Source organism: Sturnira hondurensis, unplaced genomic scaffold (genome assembly GCF_014824575.4).
Source record: "Sturnira hondurensis isolate 20B ecotype Veracruz unplaced genomic scaffold, ASM1482457v3 Scaffold0006496, whole genome shotgun sequence".
NCBI lineage: Eukaryota > Metazoa > Chordata > Mammalia > Chiroptera > Phyllostomidae > Sturnira > Sturnira hondurensis.
In genome coordinates this window covers 20,201,342-20,216,681 of record NW_028079127.1, presented here as the reverse complement: position 1 = coordinate 20,216,681, position 15,340 = coordinate 20,201,342, and the positions used below count along the sequence as shown (strand labels likewise).

Below are 15,340 nucleotides of genomic sequence, written 5' to 3'. Positions count from 1 at the left end.
TTAAAGAGAAACCACCCGGCCACGCCCCCTCGTGCTCCAAGAAGCCAATCCCAGTTCGGCCACGCCCCTCGGGGCTCGCGTCGGCGACGCCAACGGTCGCGCGGGTGACGGTTGAGAAGGGGCGTGATACCCGGGAAAGCGGGGAAACCTGAGCCTCCTGCCCCGCCCTCGCAACCTGACGCCCCAAAACTGGGGTTAGGGGCTTGGAGGCTGGCACCAGTCCCTCGCCAGGTGTGCGGGAGTCGGCCAGGTGCTCGACGCCCCGCCCCAAGCCCGAGAGACCTTCATAATGGCTGAGAGCCGGGGAGCCTGGCCATGACTGGGACCCAGGCAATGTCCTAAGGCCGGCCCCTCCGCCAGGTGTTTGGCTCCCCCAGGACCATCTGCGGGGACCGGGGGAGGGGCAGGCCGCAGGTGCAGACATCGGAGCCGCTCTGGGGAATGCGGCCTCCCTGGGACAGGTGGCACTAGACAGCTCTCTAGTTCTCCCGCGCTGAGTCGGCCGAGTTGCGCCGCGCCCTCCGGACCGCTGGGGGCGCTGTATCTGCGCTGGGTTGCGCACCCTACCACCCCGCTGACCCTGAGAACCGGTTTGCCATGGCCGCCGCGGTTGTGCTACGGAGCCTGTACCGAGCGCGACCCGAGCTCCACCTTCTGCCCGTGGAGCTGCTGTGGTGAGTCCAGTCCCAGCGTCCCTGTCCGCCCCCTAGCCCGCCCCGCCAACCGCGGCGGCTCTGCACCCCCGGTGCCCCAGACCCTGACCGTGTCCCTCAGCAGGGTGCCACGGCGTGGGCACCGCCTCACGCCGGCAGACGATGAGCTGTATCAGCGGACACGCATCTCTATGCTGCAACGCGAGGCTCCGCACGCCATGTACATCGACAGCTACAGCAGCCGCGGCTTCATGGTCAACGGAAATCGCGTGTTCGGGCCCTGCGCGCTGCTCCCGCGCTCAGTGCTGCAGTGGAACGTGAGCCCTCCCCTGCAGAGAGGAAGCCGAGGGCTGGATGCGGCTTGCCCTCGGCTCTTCCGCGGTCCCGCCGCGGAGCAGGCCTATGGGGAAGGCTGCGTGGATTTGTTGTGTTTAACCTGCCCCCTCCTCACACAGGTAGGATCCCACCAGGACATCACGGAAGAAAGCTTCTCTCTCTTCTGGATGCTGGAGCCCCGAATAGGTATTGGAGAAGGGAAGGGTTGACGTCTTCCGATCACCGCCCCTAAAGCCAGCCCACCCCAGCCTGTCAGCAGACCTGGTTGTGAACTAACCCTGCCCATCCTTCCCTAGAGATCGTCGTGGTGGGCACTGGAGACCGGACTGAGCGGCTGCAGCCCCAGGTGCTGCGAGCCATGAGGCAGCGGGGCATCGCTGTGGAAGTGCAGGATACGGTCAGTCCCGAGGCTGGGGAACGCTGAGGGGAGCCCGGGTCCAGCCCTAGCTCAGCTGGTGCTGGTTTTCTCTTTGCAGCCCAATGCTTGTGCCACATTCAACTTCCTGTGTCATGAAGGCCGGGTGACGGGAGCTGCTCTCATCCCCCCACGTGGAGGGACTGCGCTGACATCTGTGTCCCAAGCTGCAGAGTGAAGCGCCAGAACTGACCTGACTTTCCCAGTAGGGCCCTGGTGCCTTATGCAGCGTGCAGGGGTTCCCTCACGCTTTCACTGGCACCTCCCCTGTGGCACTGTAATGTTTGTCCTGCCTGCCCGCAAATCAATAATTTAATTCACTTCTTACGTTTTGTACTAGGTGCGTTGCTGCTGCGGCCAGGGGCTGCTGACTCAGTGGGCTCTTCATGGGGGTTGTGAAGAAACCAAGGGGTCACTTTTTCATCTAGACTACATGGCCAGGAGCAGGCATGTATACCCATTCCAAATGGCAGGTCTGTCTACTAGCTCACGTGCAGATTTGCGGCGATCTCAGTACTCCTGGAGGTCCTTTAGAAATCCCAGTTAGAGACATGTATGGGGGTCTCAATCTGGTCCCACGTGACCTAGCAGGAAGCCCCATGGATGTCAGTCTAAAGCTCTGTGGACTGTTACCTGACCCTTCCTAAGAAGTTATAGTCTGCTTACAGAATCTAAGACTGCACCCTTGACCCTTGAGAGCCCCAGCTGGTCCGGGCTGACTCGTGAGCTGCCTCAGGAGGGACTTGGAATCCAGAACTACCACCCCTTCCAGGTCCATGGGACACCCTTGCCTCAGGGCCTGAGGCATTCCCTGGAAACAAGGGTGTTGTGTTTGTGTGCATTCGTGATGAGGCGGCTGCCAAGCCCCACCTGCCTATTGACTCAAAGATCAGGCACCACTTTTTTCCAAACTTTTATTGAAAAACCATGGGGTTACGCTATATCCCTTTTCAGAAAAGCCGCTTCTCATACCTGTAGGCAGAAGGACCAGCTGTGAGGTGAGGGCAGCAGAAAAGAGGCATGGTGGAGACTCCACCCCAGGGATGGGGTGGGAAGGAGTTGGAGACTTACGAATGGAGGCTGTGGACACCACCTTCCACCTGAGCTGAGGATGTTCTCTTCTCAAACTTGAGCTCCCCAGAATACATCATGGCTCTGCAGAGGGGCAGACGTCAGACATGGGTAGCTGGCTTTGGATCAGCCTCTCTACCCGCATCCAAGCGCCTCAAGCTTACCTGACTTGGGTCAAACTCTTGGCACCAATGTCCTGACAAGAGTGTTGGATGCCAGCAATCAGGTAGGGGACAAATTTATGGATGGACCCTTTGTCTTGCACAGCCCCAGACACTCCCTGGGCCACCTTGATTTTGTCAGCTTCACTACAGAGACAGGCAAAAGTCAAGGTCAAAGCATGAATAAGACCATCAGTGAAGAGTTGGCATAAGTTAATTGATCTTCCTGTCCCACCTGAAATATCGGTTCTGGCTGCTGAGATGCTTGTCCATGGCATCAAGAGAGCCCATACCTCGGTATTTCTTTAGCCGGATCCCATCGGAAAAGAAGTACTCACCAGGGGCCTCAGTGGTAGCAGCCAGAAGGGAGCCCATCATGACTGTGGACAGATGGAGTGCTGGAGACAGGTGCTGGATGGCAATGGGGAAGGAGTCCCACCAGCCTCCCTAGCTGCTGGGCCTCACCTGTGGAGGCCCCGAGGGCCAAAGCTTTGGCGATATGGCCCACATTTTGGATTCCTCCATCAGCGATGACAGGAACACCGAAGCGCCGTGCATATTCTGACACCTTGTACACTGCTGTTGCTTGGGGCCGCCCACAGGCCAGCACTGTTAAGAGAAGGAGGAACAGATGGGTGAGTGGAGTTGGTGGGGTCAGGCAAGGGAAGCAAGGGGCCCTGTGGTCACAACTCTGCACCCAGGAGCTGTCAGCTACACCTGCACCAGAACTGCAGCCTGGCTGAGGACAAGTCATGTCTGGGATTGCTGCCCCACCTGCCTTGAACAGTACAAACAGCTGTGATGGCCACCACGAAACCCTGCATGTGCGCGTGCTTGTGTGCATGGCCCAGGGCAGCCTCAGGCACGTGCAGTCAGCAGCCGGGAAAGCCCCACCCAACTGCTATCAGGTGGGGTAGGGGTTACTGTGCAGTTAGTACCAGAGGCCCACCCCTTCCTCCCTACATGGTGGGGAGCTCACACAAGATCAGGGAAGTGGTCATGTGAAAGGAAGACTGTGCTCCAGAGTTGGTCCCTGAGCTGTGCCCTACTGCAGGAGATGTGGGCAGAGCAGGACGCACCTGGGGAAGGAGGTCCTGCCTTGTAAGCACCCCAGGAAGAAGGAGCTGTGCCCTGGAGCAGCCCCCAAAACCATGGTCTGTCATTCATTCTGCCCTGCCCACCCATAGGCACCACAAACCCCGGGAGCTACAGCTACAATCAACCAAGCAGCCGGGCAGTGGGCAGCTGGGCCGGGCCAGTGGGCCGGGCCGGACTTACTATAGCAGCCCGTGACAGTAGAAGGGCATTTGGGGCTGTGGGACTTTATGTCTGGAGGGATCTTGGGAGCTGCTAAATAAAACAAACAGACCAGAGTTTAGAGAGGGTGCAGAGCAGGAGCAAGGAGGCCAGGCTAGGCAGGGAGGAGTGGCAAGTGAGTGACAAGAGCTCATCTTGCTTCCAGCGTGTCACCCATCCAAGGGGCCTGTTTGGCCCTGGGGCTGTGCCTATTACAGGACTCTCTGTAGTCCCCATGAGAGCACTGGACTTCGGGGCATGTAGAGCTAAGGGTCCTGGCAAAACATCTTACCTTCCTGGGTGATGCAGATGGAGCCACTGCCCATGCCCACCCTCAGGGCATCTACACCAGCATCAATGAGATTCTTGGCCTGAGCAGCTGTTACCACTGCAACGAAGAACAGAAAAAGGCTCAGGTGAAAGGCTGGGTGGGAACCCATCTTCCCTCCTCCAGCCCACGTCCTCTGTGCCCAGTCTGGCCTCACCATTGCCTCCAATGACTTGGAGGCTGGGGTATTTATCTTTGATGTACTTGATCATGTTTATCTGGAAGATGGAGTTTCCCTGGGAAGAGTCCTGGAACAGGAAGTCCTGGTGAGGTGGGTATGGCAGCACCCTCTACCACCCCACCCTGCTTGTACAGCAGCTCACCAAAACGACTACGTCCACACCAGCCTGGGCTAGCAAGTCCAGGCGGTACTTGTCATCTTCATGAGTGCCAATGGCTGCTCCACACAGCAGCTGCTTCTTGGCATCTTTGGAGGCCAGTGGGTAATCCCGGTTCTTCTTCAGGTCTGTTCGGGCAATGATGGCCACCAGCTCATCGTCTTTATTTACAATGGGCAACTTTCCTGAGGGCAGAGCAGGACATCAATCAACATCCTGGTTTTTGGTTACAGAGCCCTTTCTACGGCCAGGACTCACCCTTTTTGCTGCGCTGCAGAATTTCATTTGCTTCCTTTAATGTGATGCCTGCAGGGGCTACCACCAAGTCATCTCTCTTTGTCATGATCTAAGAGGGAGGGGAACTGTGAGGAAGTGCCAATCAGAGACCAGATCTCCCAACAGGACCTGCCCTTAACTCGGGTGAGTTTCCAAAGACCATCTTGTTCACACACCTGTACCCAAACCACACCCCTCAAGTGAACTCTATAGTCTCTGCAGCAATGTAATGGGAAGTGTGAGAACTGAATAAAAAGGACAATATGGTACAACACATGGAGTAGCCTGTTACATCGTAAGAAGAAAAAGAGGCCACACCAGACCAGTGACAAGAGAATTAAAAGAGGAGGCTGAAGTTGGTCCTTAAGCATTTCCTTCACCGTGGGGGTGGCAAAGAATGTGTGTGTGCTGGCAAACATTTGGGCAGATTGAGAACCTGTGTGTGTGTGTGTTTCTCTCAGATCAGAAACTTGGTTGGGTATTCATTTTTCCTTGACAGTAGAAACCATCAAAGACGCCACTTAGGTAACAGAAGGCTCCTTGTCTTTAGCCCAGTTGCTGAAACGGCTTTGCCAGCATACCTACCTCTTCCAAAAATCGGTCATGCTCCTCCTCTTTGAGAAAATCAATGTCCCTCGAGGAGATGATGCCCACCAGGCGGCTCCCCATCCGTCCTGTATCAGTGATGGGGATACCACAGAAACCATGCCGGGCTTTGGCTTCAAATACATCCCGTACTCGATCCTTGGGGCTGAGTACCACTGGGTCCGTAATGAATCCCTGCTCATATTTCTGGAAGGGATGATAAGAATGGGCTCTTTGATATGAAGACGGGGGTCTGTGTCAACTTCCCTTTTGGCAGTGCCACAGGACCAAATCACACCAACACCTCAAACCCAGGAATACGAGACATGGGTGGGAGGCAAGCACTGTTCAAGCACCTGGTCCTCTTCTGTTGCCTTAAGACCCAGGGTCTCAGGCTCTTCTACTCAGGAACTCAACTCCACAGTGGGGAAAAAAGGGTCCTTAATTAGGAGTAAAATAATCCCCCCCACTCCCACTCCACCTCAGTGCAATCCCTATGAAATCTTGACCATGATCCTTGCTCCCTCTGACCTTCACTTTCCGAACTTCGTTGGCCTGGAATTCAGGTGTACAATTGTGGTGGATGAAGCCAATACCACCTGTAAGCTGTGGAATAAAAGATTAAGATATGACCGTATGCCTCCTGGGAAGAGACTAGGCCCTTGCTTCTGCCCTCATGCCCCATGGTATTCACCGCCATTGCTATGGCCATCCCAGCCTCTGTGACTGTGTCCATGGGTGAGGAAACCAGTGGGGTCTTCAGAGTGATCTTTTTGGTCAGAGCAGAGGTCAAGTCCTAAGGATATAAGGCCAGCTAATGTGAGAAAACTGCATATTACATGATGCCAGGTACCCCACAAAACTGGTGTCCTGTATGACTTGCAAGCTAGTACAACCATTCCATAGAATCCACCCCGAAGCCCACTCTAGTGAGGTACACCAGGGTACAATGGCACCTTGCCCCATCGAAATGCTAAGGACCCATTCACTGGTCATACTCACCACCTGGTCTGCAGTGAAGTCGATGTACCCGGGGAGAATGAGAAAGTCACTACAGGGGTAGGGGAGCAAATTGGGAGTAACGTTCAGGCTTAGTACATCCGGAGACTCCATCCCCGTAGACGGGGATTTGGGCAGATTTTCTGCCCAAATCTCATAAAGCATTTGGGCAGAAAGGGCACTCACTGACCTAACCCATGTGTCACAGGCAAGGCAGAGCACAAGGTGGAGACGGCGACTAGCCCTTTTCTGCCACCTAGCTGTCATCAGCGCCTCTGACACCCTGACAACTCCATGTGCCCAGAGAATGGATCTTCCAGCCTGAAATCCCAAGCACTACCAAAATGCCGCCTCCCTGTTGCCTCGCTTTATCTGTCAAAGTGAGCCCTAGAGATGGTTAGGGAATTTCCGGAACCTGTCCCTCTTGCCCGAGCCCAAGCAGGCTCAACGGAAGCCCCACCAGGCCTCCCAGCCCAGCGCACCGCCCCTCTTCTCGCCCAGGTGAGCCCGATAGGCCCGCACTTGTAGGTGAGACCATCCCCGCAGTTGAACAGCTGCTGTGCCGTAAGCCCGTCGTCCGGCACATAGGACGTGCCCCCACTGATCAGGTAGTCAGCCATGGCCAGTGCGAAGAAAGACGCAAGCCTCAGAGGACCACGCCGCAGAGGCCTCTGGCGTAAGAGGCGCGGCAATATATACCCGCAGCAATCGTCAGCGCTCGTTGAGCGTCTGACGTCAGGACGAACTGCCGGTGGGCGGGCCCAGTGCGTCTGAGGCGGAGTTGAAGGAAGCGCATGCGCAGATCACGGGCTAATCCCATAGCATCCCGCCCCCAAACCGCAGGACCCTGGCCTGCTCAATTAACAGGCACTGCTTTGCTTCCACTGTTCCGCCAGTCTCCGCCCAAATAAAGAGGCTTAGTTCACTAGCATATTGAAAAGACGTGCTTGTCATTCTTAATAAACAACTAGATTAAGAATACATAAGAGAAACAGAGTGGTATCTTTATATGATACACAAGTGTATGTTACAAGAATTCCATCAGGCACAGGAGCCTCAGTTTAAGGCCTCAACGTTAGGCCAAAAAAAAAAAAAAGCCATGGTAAAGTTTTTACTTTAACATCTAAAATGTCACTTGTCATAAAGGAAGGTGTAATAGAAATTGTCTTTAATAAATCATAATTGAAATTCCCCTCATTTTCCTTCCATTAAGATGCTAAGTTTATGTCTGAGCATGAAAGAAAAGACCACTCCCCTGTGATCAGCAGAGTTGGCCAGTCAGAGTGGGAGCCAGCTGGAGATTTCCTGGAGGGTCCATCCACCATTAATTCCATCTTTCTGGAGGAAGGGAATGGGCCACATTTCTCCTAACAGTCCAAGCCCTTTCCCCAGGCCCCAGACAAAAAAAGGGTAAGAAGTCAGCCAGCAACTTTCTAGGACACCTGGCTCTCAGGAAACCCAGAGCCCCCATGGGTTGAGGAGTCTGCCACAGCAGATTGATGAAGATGCACAGGGGCTGGTTTCCTTTTAATATTTTAAACAGAAGCAGTCCGAACGGCTTCATAACTACACCAATATAAAAGGAAAAGAAAAAATGGAGGCCTCTTCTTTAGTGTGAAAGTCTGTCCGTTTTTTCCTGGATGCTCTCCCTTGCACCATGGCTAAGGGATCTCAGTGAATGGTGCTCGCGCTGGCCACTGCAATGGCCTCCTGAATTTCTCGTATCACCAGGATCCGAGTCAGCATCTGTCCCATCTGTTCTCTGCTGATAGGCTGGACCGAGTACCAGATTGGACTGTTGGGGGCCACCACTGGCTCAGGTGTCAGGTAAAAGGTGTCATTCCGGCCTTTCACACTCTGGGGACTGAAGAATGTCAGTAAAAGCTGGTTAAAAGCACAATCTCAATACTCCCACCTGAACTTCCCAGACAGATGCCTGCAAAAGTTGGGAAGGCAACAGCCTTGGAAGTTACGGTGCTGAATTCCATGCAGTCAACACATATATCTCCAATGCCAAGGATAGGCTGCCTCTCTTCTGCACCTCCCGCACACTGCTAGCTGATTCCTCTGACCCAGCTGCCCAGGACTCCGAGGGCCCATCTGCTTTCGTCCAGGCATATCCCCCTTGGAACCAACCTCTGCCCAGGTCTTTGCTCAACTTGTTTCCTTTAACCAATCCATTGATGATTCTTCAATTCTACCCGAGGGACTGGGGCCCTTAACCAGGCTAAGCCCCCAAACTCCTCAATGCTGTGCTGCACCTTTCTTAAATACTTCACATGCCATCTTCTCAAGATTTATCACAGGGCTACCGTGTCCTAGCCCTGCATTAGGTGTTGATGTTAGAGAAATGAGCAAGACCCAACAGTTTCTACCCATTGGAGCTTACAGATAAGGGGAGAGGCAGACAGTAATTAAACAGTTACACAAATACACACAAAATGACCAACAGTTGCAGGTACAACAAAGGGAAACAGCCTGAGGAAATAGGCAGGGAGTATGAACACACTTTCCTGACAAAGCTGTATTTGAGAACACAGATGGGTTGAAGCGAACTGCCAAACGGGTAGGGGTGGGGTGTCATGAGGGTTGCCCAACAGAAAAAAGTCTGCTGAGGCCTTGAGAAAGGAAAAGCATGTGCCCTTAAGTGAAGAGGAGAAAGCATAGAGCAACATGGACACGAGGTTAGCAATGGGGAGTGAAGGAAAGGCAAAACGAGGCCATATTAGGATTATGGTCTTTGCAGAGCAAAAGAAAACCATTGAAGGTTTTAAGTAACACGGTAAGACATGCAACGTAGAATGATCATTCAGGTGCTGTGAAAACGAGAGCCAAACTTCGGGCACAAAGGAGAACAAAAGCCAGGGAAAGGAGCATCCCTAGATTGATGGTGGTAGTGAGCAAAGGTCAAGCCTAAGAAGATGCTCAGTATGTGATGGAGGCAGCCTCTCTGTACCTGCCTCCCTCCACCTTCATCCCGTCTCCAGGAAAGGGGACCACCAGGGAGCAGGGACCCCTTTTACATCACAGGGCCAGGCACCTCAGGTAATTTGGAAAAAGCAGTAAAGTTGCTTATGTACTTAGCTTTTTTTGGAAGGGCGTTTTTACTGTTGGGTACTAGAGAATGCCTGTGCACACGGGTACGCATGCACACATTCACCCACTCAGAATAAAGCCTCCTCACCATTTAAAGAGGTAGAAATCGTAGAGCTTGATGGGACATCTCAGTGGATTCTCTGGATTTTCCGTCTGTTCTGCATACATGTCATCTGTAACTACAAAACAAATCCTCACCACCACAGACATGGCACCAGGCTGCTTTAGCTCAGGCTCAGACCTTGAACCTTAGGCTTCCAGCCATCCCAACGGAAAAATATTGGGAGGGGAAAGGGTGTAAGGCATGGGCTGTGACTATGAGAGGAAAAGGGAGCTATATTTTCCGGGGCATCTCTGCTTCTTGAAGAGTTTGAAGTTTCTGGCTGAAGATAAAGGATAGGAGAATTCCTACCCAGCAAATCCCGATCCCGCACTCGTCACCAGCCCCTCAGGAACAAGGACACAGCAGGACAAACAGTACTGTTTCTGGGTCCCTGCCTCCCGCCCCTACCTTTCTGGCCAGTCTGGTGTATCCCAAGCGCCTTCAGGTACCGAATACTCGTGCTTTTATCTTTAGGATTGGAGGGGTTCTTCTTCGTCTGTCGCAAGACCTTGGAGAAGGCCAGCTTCATGTGCTGGTCAACTGTCTTCAAAAGGAAGTACCTGCACCGCAAGTGAAAGCAAGGCAAAGGGAGGGGTGCCAGAAGGAGACCACGATTTACCTTCTGCCATCAGTGCTTTAGAGCCAATGCCCCCACTCCCAGGATATGGGCAGGCCCACACCCAAACACACTGTCTAGTGAAGCCACATCAAGACTGATGGCAGGGTCTGGCAAGGCTGTCTGCTTCACAGGTCACCACGCAAAATGCAGCCACGTGGGGCTTTCAGTAGCCCAAAGGCTCTCAGATGTGTGCCAAAGGAATTCATAAGTCTGTCTGGATAGTCTCCACTCTCTTCACTGGGCAGATGCCAGCAGTGGCTAAGCATGGAGCCTCTAGAACACTTACTTGGTATTAAAGAACATGAGGGTGGTCAGCAGGGTGGAAGGGGAGTGAGCCCCGAGCTGCTTGCACTCCCACAGCATCTCCTCAGTCACGTGGCTGGGCAGGACATAGCCTAGGAGGAACAGAGTACTGCTGCAACAAGAGGCCGGCAGGCGCTCCCTCAAAGGTGCAGGACGGGAGGTGTGAGGCACAAGCAGGACCGCATAGGACTACATGGTTTACCTAGAGAACTCTTCCAGGTATGGCAGAATCACCTGGGAAGCTTGTTAAAACACAAAAGTCTGGGTCCCAACACAAATTTCTGGGGTGGGACATGATAATGTGCCATTCTAATGAGTTACCTAAGACCATACTTTGAGAACCAATGCCTTACATGGCTGATCTTACCTGATGTCAGTTCTTCCTTTAATCTAAGGTTAACATAAGGCAAAAAGTATAGGCCTCAGGGAAAGTGAACACCCAAAATTATAACCAAACTCAGACTATATGTATACTTCTCTGGAAAGAGGAAACAGACCTCTCATCATATTTTCCAAGGTGCCCGGGGCCCAAACAATTGGTATGCACACCCTTGTTAAATAAGCCTTCGGTCACGCCTTCTACCTCCAGAAAGCAAACCCATTCTCACTCCCTCAGGGTAACGGGGAGACTGCCACTCAGAAAGAACTATTACAGCTGTCCCCCACCGAGCAGGCAGGTTTCCTGTAAGCCCCTGGTCCACAAACAAACTGAGAGCTGGGCAGGGACAAAGGCCAGTAGTTGGATCACCAAACCCCTCTCATGCACTCATTCAACAGTCAACGTGCAAATGTTAGTGCGCCAGGCCCTGTGGGCCTGGTGGGCCAGCAGCAGTGGACACCAGCACTCCTGCAGGAGTCGGAATTCTACAGGCAGGCAGTGACAGTGCCTCTTTTTGAAGCAGAAAGTCCAACACATTCCTCTTCTCTGTTCTTGCCAGAGCTGGCTCAGACTCCAATAGTGCATTTCCATCCCTCTGGGGCCACTGTGCCTCCATTCTTATATTTTGTGGTGCAGTGACAATGAGATAAGCTTTCCTGCTTTTAGCCATGTCTGCAGGAGGTGAGTGGAAGAAGACAGCCTTCCTCAGGGAAGGCGGGGCCTAGGAGTGGTCCCAGGCATACCTTGGCATGCCCTCTTTTCTCCGAATTCACTCTGCCACCTGATGTCACTTTTGCTAACTTTAATCGCTACTTCTTCTTTTTTTAAATCATCACCCAAGGACATTTTTTCCGTTGCTTTTAGAGAGACAGAAAAGGAGAGAAAGAAACATCAGCTGGTTGTCTCCTGCATGCACCTGGACCAGGGATCACACGTGCCCCCAGACTAGGAAGAAAACCGCAACCTTTTGGTTACAGGACAGCATTCCAACCGACTCAGCCACAGTGGCCGGGGCTTTAGTTGCTTCTAAACACTACAAACTTAATGCATGGAAACTAAAACTCCTGGCATGGGAGAAGGGTGATATATATATAGGTATCATGCAAAAGCCTTGTAGTTCTGTTCTGAACTACAGGTATCAAAACAATCTGTTTTTTATATTTTCGGTTCTGCCCACTTTAAGGCCTAGAAACAATGATCAATTCAGGAGAAAGGAGCACACCTAGCACCCAGACTTGGGTTTCATATGGAAATACCACACACACACACACACACACACACACACACACACTCCATGGAGAATGAACTGATTCCACATTGGGACAAAAAATGCCCAAGATGAGCCTGAAACATTTTGAAAAACAGAGATCAAAGAAGGGTTGTGTCAAAAGAATTTAAGGACCAATTAAAGAAGCTTCAAATAATCACAGATGGGACAATTTGAGCATCAGTAAACTAAAATAATAGCAGTAATAATAATAACTGAAACACACTGGAACACATTAAATATGTATAAATTCATTAGCACACGGTAACTGCTAAAGACAGAAAACAAACCCACCTAGCTAACTGGCCACCACCAGGGAAAGGTGGTGAAACAAGTCACACCTGCGACTACAAAAGCTGCTAAGCAAAGGACCAGAAGTGGGCCCTACCCCTCCCTTTTCTACACAATTTGCACTGACGGTAAGTGAATTGACAAGAAGTTTGTCGTTCAGCTAATAATGAAGTAGTAACATTAGAGTACCACTTTTTACAACTAATAAATTAATGGATCCAGACATTATAGGCATCTGATGAAAATAAATAACCCATGTATTATGTAACCTTGCAAAAAAGAAAACACATACACACACACCCCCCCGCCCCTGATCATTTGAGTCTTTATACACAACTCCCAGTGAACTGTAAACACAGAGGACAGAAGAGTATGTCAAACTACACCACGGAGACACAATCACCAAAATGTAGACTCTGACAATTTAAAAAGCTAGTTTCTTCCATAAATAAATTGCAAGAAAAAAATCAAGGAGGAAATTAAAGACTGAAACAAAACATTAAAAGGTTTACCAGCAATTTCACATGTGGAATTGACACCTTGACCCAGACAAACAAAATTATGACATTTATGAGACAATTAGAAATTCAGAGGATAGAGATTTTGATGATGTTATATAATTATCTTTTAAAAAACATTATGATGATGGCATTGTAGTATGTCAATACATATTAAAACATTTATAGTAGAGTGTCTGGGATTTACTATAACACAGGAGGGGAGTAAGTGGTGCATATACAGAATGAGATTTGCCATGAACAAATAGCAGGTACATGGGAGTGTCATTAATCTATTTTTTCTTTCGTATGTGCTTAAAATTCCACAATAAAAAGTTTTTAAAAGCATACTCTGCATGCATCCACTTAGCTGGAAACTTTGCAAATCACGTGGCCAGGCTAACTCCCTCCCTCACTCAAATCTCCATTCTAATGGCGGCCCCTCAGAGACAGAGGCCTCCCTTCCAGTGCCCTTAACATCTCCCATTCCCTTGTCTTCGAAGCACTTCCCTAACCATAAATTATTTTGACTATTAATTTATTTGCTGTATCTGTTAGACTGTAGGCTCATTATCTATACATCTGGTATACTACCTGGCATAAAGCAGGCACTCAAAAATATTTAGCAAGTAATTTTTTGGAGGTGCATTTAAGTGACAAACTACGAGTGGTGACAGATGTTAACTAGACTTTTTTCAATGTAAATACAAAGGAGCATGATTTCTGGATCACAGGTAAGAAAATGTATACTTTTGTACAAAAATGCCTAATTGTCTTACAAAGTGGTACCACTCTGCATTCCCACTAGCAATGAATGAGGGTTACTGTTGCCCCCTATCCAGCATTTGATGATGCCAGTTTGGGATTTTAGCCATTCTAAAATTTGCAATTCCCCGATGACATAAAATAAGCATCTTTTCATATATTTCTCATCCACCTGTGCATCTTTAGTGAGGCATCTGTCCATCTTTTGCCCATTTGTTAACCAGTTTGTTTGCATTCTTACTGCTGAGTGGTAGGTACCAGTCCTTCATCAGATATATGTTTTGCAAAGATTTTCTCCCAGTTTATGGCTCATTTTTTAATTTTCTTAACTGTGTCTTTCAAAGAGCAGAAGTTTTTCATTTTAGTGAAGTCCAGTTACCACTTTTTTCCCCATGCACCAGAGTGCTTCTGGTGCTGCATATAAAAAGTAATCACCAAGCCAAGGTCACCTAGATTTTCTCCTATGTTACCTGGAGGAGGAGTTTTATAATTTTGCATTTTACATTTAGGTCAGTGATTCATCTTGAGTTAGTTTTGTGAAGGGTGTAAGGTCTGTGTCGAGATTTATTTGTTTGCACGTGGATGTCCAGTTGTTCCAACACCATTTGTTGAAAATGTCCTTTCTTCCTTGAACTCCCTTTGCTCCTTTGTCAAAGGTAAGTTGGTTATATTTTTGTGGTTCTATTTCTGGGCTCCCTATTCTGTTCCATTGATCTATCTGCCTCTTCTTTCACCAAAAACCTGCACACAATGTTTATAGCAGCTTTATTCATAATTGCCAAAACTTCGAAGTTCTTCAATAGGTGAATGGATAAACAAATTGTGGTACAACCATACAATGGAATATTATCAGCAATAAGAAATGGCTATCAAGCCACTAAAAGACACGCAGGAACATTAATGCATATTGCTAAGTGAACAAAACCAATATGAAAAGGCCACATACTAAATTATTCCAACTATGTGATATTGTGGAAAAGTCAAAAACAATGGAGACAGTAAAAAGAGCAGTGATTCCCAGGGATTCAGGGGAGGGAGACAGGGATGACCGGTGGAACACACAGATTTGGGGGCAGTGAAGTTTCTGTGTGATATGGTAATTGTTGATACATGCTGTTATACATTTGTCAAAATCCATAAATGTACAACACAAAGAGTGAACCCTAATGTAAACTAGGGTTTACATGTAAACTAGGGTTTACATTAGGGTTTTAATAATGTACTAACATTGATTTATCAATTATAATAAGTATACTACACTAATACAAGATAATAATAGGGAAATACTGTGAGGGGACATGTGGGAATTCTCTGTACCTCTTGCTGTATTTTTCAGTTTATTAAAAAGTAAACACCTCAGACATTCTACTGCAAAACTTGTGTTTTTTCAAACATAACACTCTGCACAGGAAGTTACCTACAGATAAAGCAAAAATTACATTCTATACAGGGTGGGGCAAAATTAGGTTTACAATTATGAGTATGCAAAACAGTTTATTCTTGTATTATTATTAATTATTGAATTATTTTAAATAGGAACAACTGTAAACCTACTTTTGCTC

At 49.6% G+C, this 15,340-nt stretch overlaps 3 protein-coding genes across 9 annotated transcripts in view; 1 reads left to right on the top strand and 2 right to left on the bottom strand.

Annotated features, from left to right (window-relative positions):
• The first annotated feature begins 119 nt into the window (after nucleotides 1–119).
• NDUFAF3 (NADH:ubiquinone oxidoreductase complex assembly factor 3) lies at nucleotides 120–1,731 on the top strand. Of its 2 annotated transcripts, none has more exons than XM_037049760.1 (5): nucleotides 120–674; nucleotides 775–970; nucleotides 1,109–1,175; nucleotides 1,286–1,386; nucleotides 1,466–1,731. In XM_037049760.1, exons 1-5 carry the CDS (start codon nucleotides 598–600, stop codon nucleotides 1,580–1,582), a joined length of 558 nt encoding a protein of 185 aa, XP_036905655.1. In that variant the 5' UTR covers nucleotides 120–597; the 3' UTR covers nucleotides 1,583–1,731. The 2 variants fall into 2 exon arrangements, with proteins under 2 accessions (XP_036905655.1, XP_036905656.1); XM_037049761.1 differs by having other exon boundaries at nucleotides 121–674; nucleotides 778–970.
• Nucleotides 1,732–2,313: 582 nt separating this feature from the next.
• Nucleotides 2,314–7,193, bottom strand: IMPDH2 (inosine monophosphate dehydrogenase 2). 2 transcript variants are annotated; one of them, XM_037049758.1, is made up of 15 exons: nucleotides 6,981–7,193; nucleotides 6,462–6,510; nucleotides 6,154–6,255; nucleotides 5,991–6,065; nucleotides 5,460–5,666; nucleotides 4,857–4,944; nucleotides 4,584–4,783; nucleotides 4,418–4,508; nucleotides 4,225–4,320; nucleotides 3,915–3,986; nucleotides 3,102–3,245; nucleotides 2,872–3,016; nucleotides 2,640–2,783; nucleotides 2,476–2,559; nucleotides 2,314–2,376 (listed from the first exon to the last, which is right to left on the bottom strand). In XM_037049758.1, the coding sequence occupies exons 1-15, from the start codon at nucleotides 7,076–7,078 to the stop codon at nucleotides 2,355–2,357; spliced, it is 1,617 nt and encodes a 538-aa protein (XP_036905653.1). In that variant the 5' UTR covers nucleotides 7,079–7,193; the 3' UTR covers nucleotides 2,314–2,354. The 2 variants fall into 2 exon arrangements, with proteins under 2 accessions (XP_036905653.1, XP_036905654.1); XM_037049759.1 differs by lacking the exon at nucleotides 3,915–3,986 and having other exon boundaries at nucleotides 6,981–7,187.
• A 198-nt stretch (nucleotides 7,194–7,391) lies between these two features.
• QRICH1 (glutamine rich 1) overlaps nucleotides 7,392–15,340 on the bottom strand; it is a 41,308-nt gene continuing 33,359 nt past the window's right edge. For all 5 annotated transcript variants that reach the window (XM_037049754.1, XM_037049752.1, XM_037049753.1 and 2 more), the window contains 4 exons: nucleotides 10,563–10,671; nucleotides 10,066–10,217; nucleotides 9,643–9,733; nucleotides 7,392–8,322 (listed from right to left, as the gene is read on the bottom strand). In XM_037049754.1, coding sequence (XP_036905649.1) covers nucleotides 8,130–8,322; nucleotides 9,643–9,733; nucleotides 10,066–10,217; nucleotides 10,563–10,671 — 545 coding nt within the window. In that variant the 3' untranslated portion in view covers nucleotides 7,392–8,129. The remainder of the gene's footprint in view (nucleotides 8,323–9,642; nucleotides 9,734–10,065; nucleotides 10,218–10,562; nucleotides 10,672–15,340) is intronic.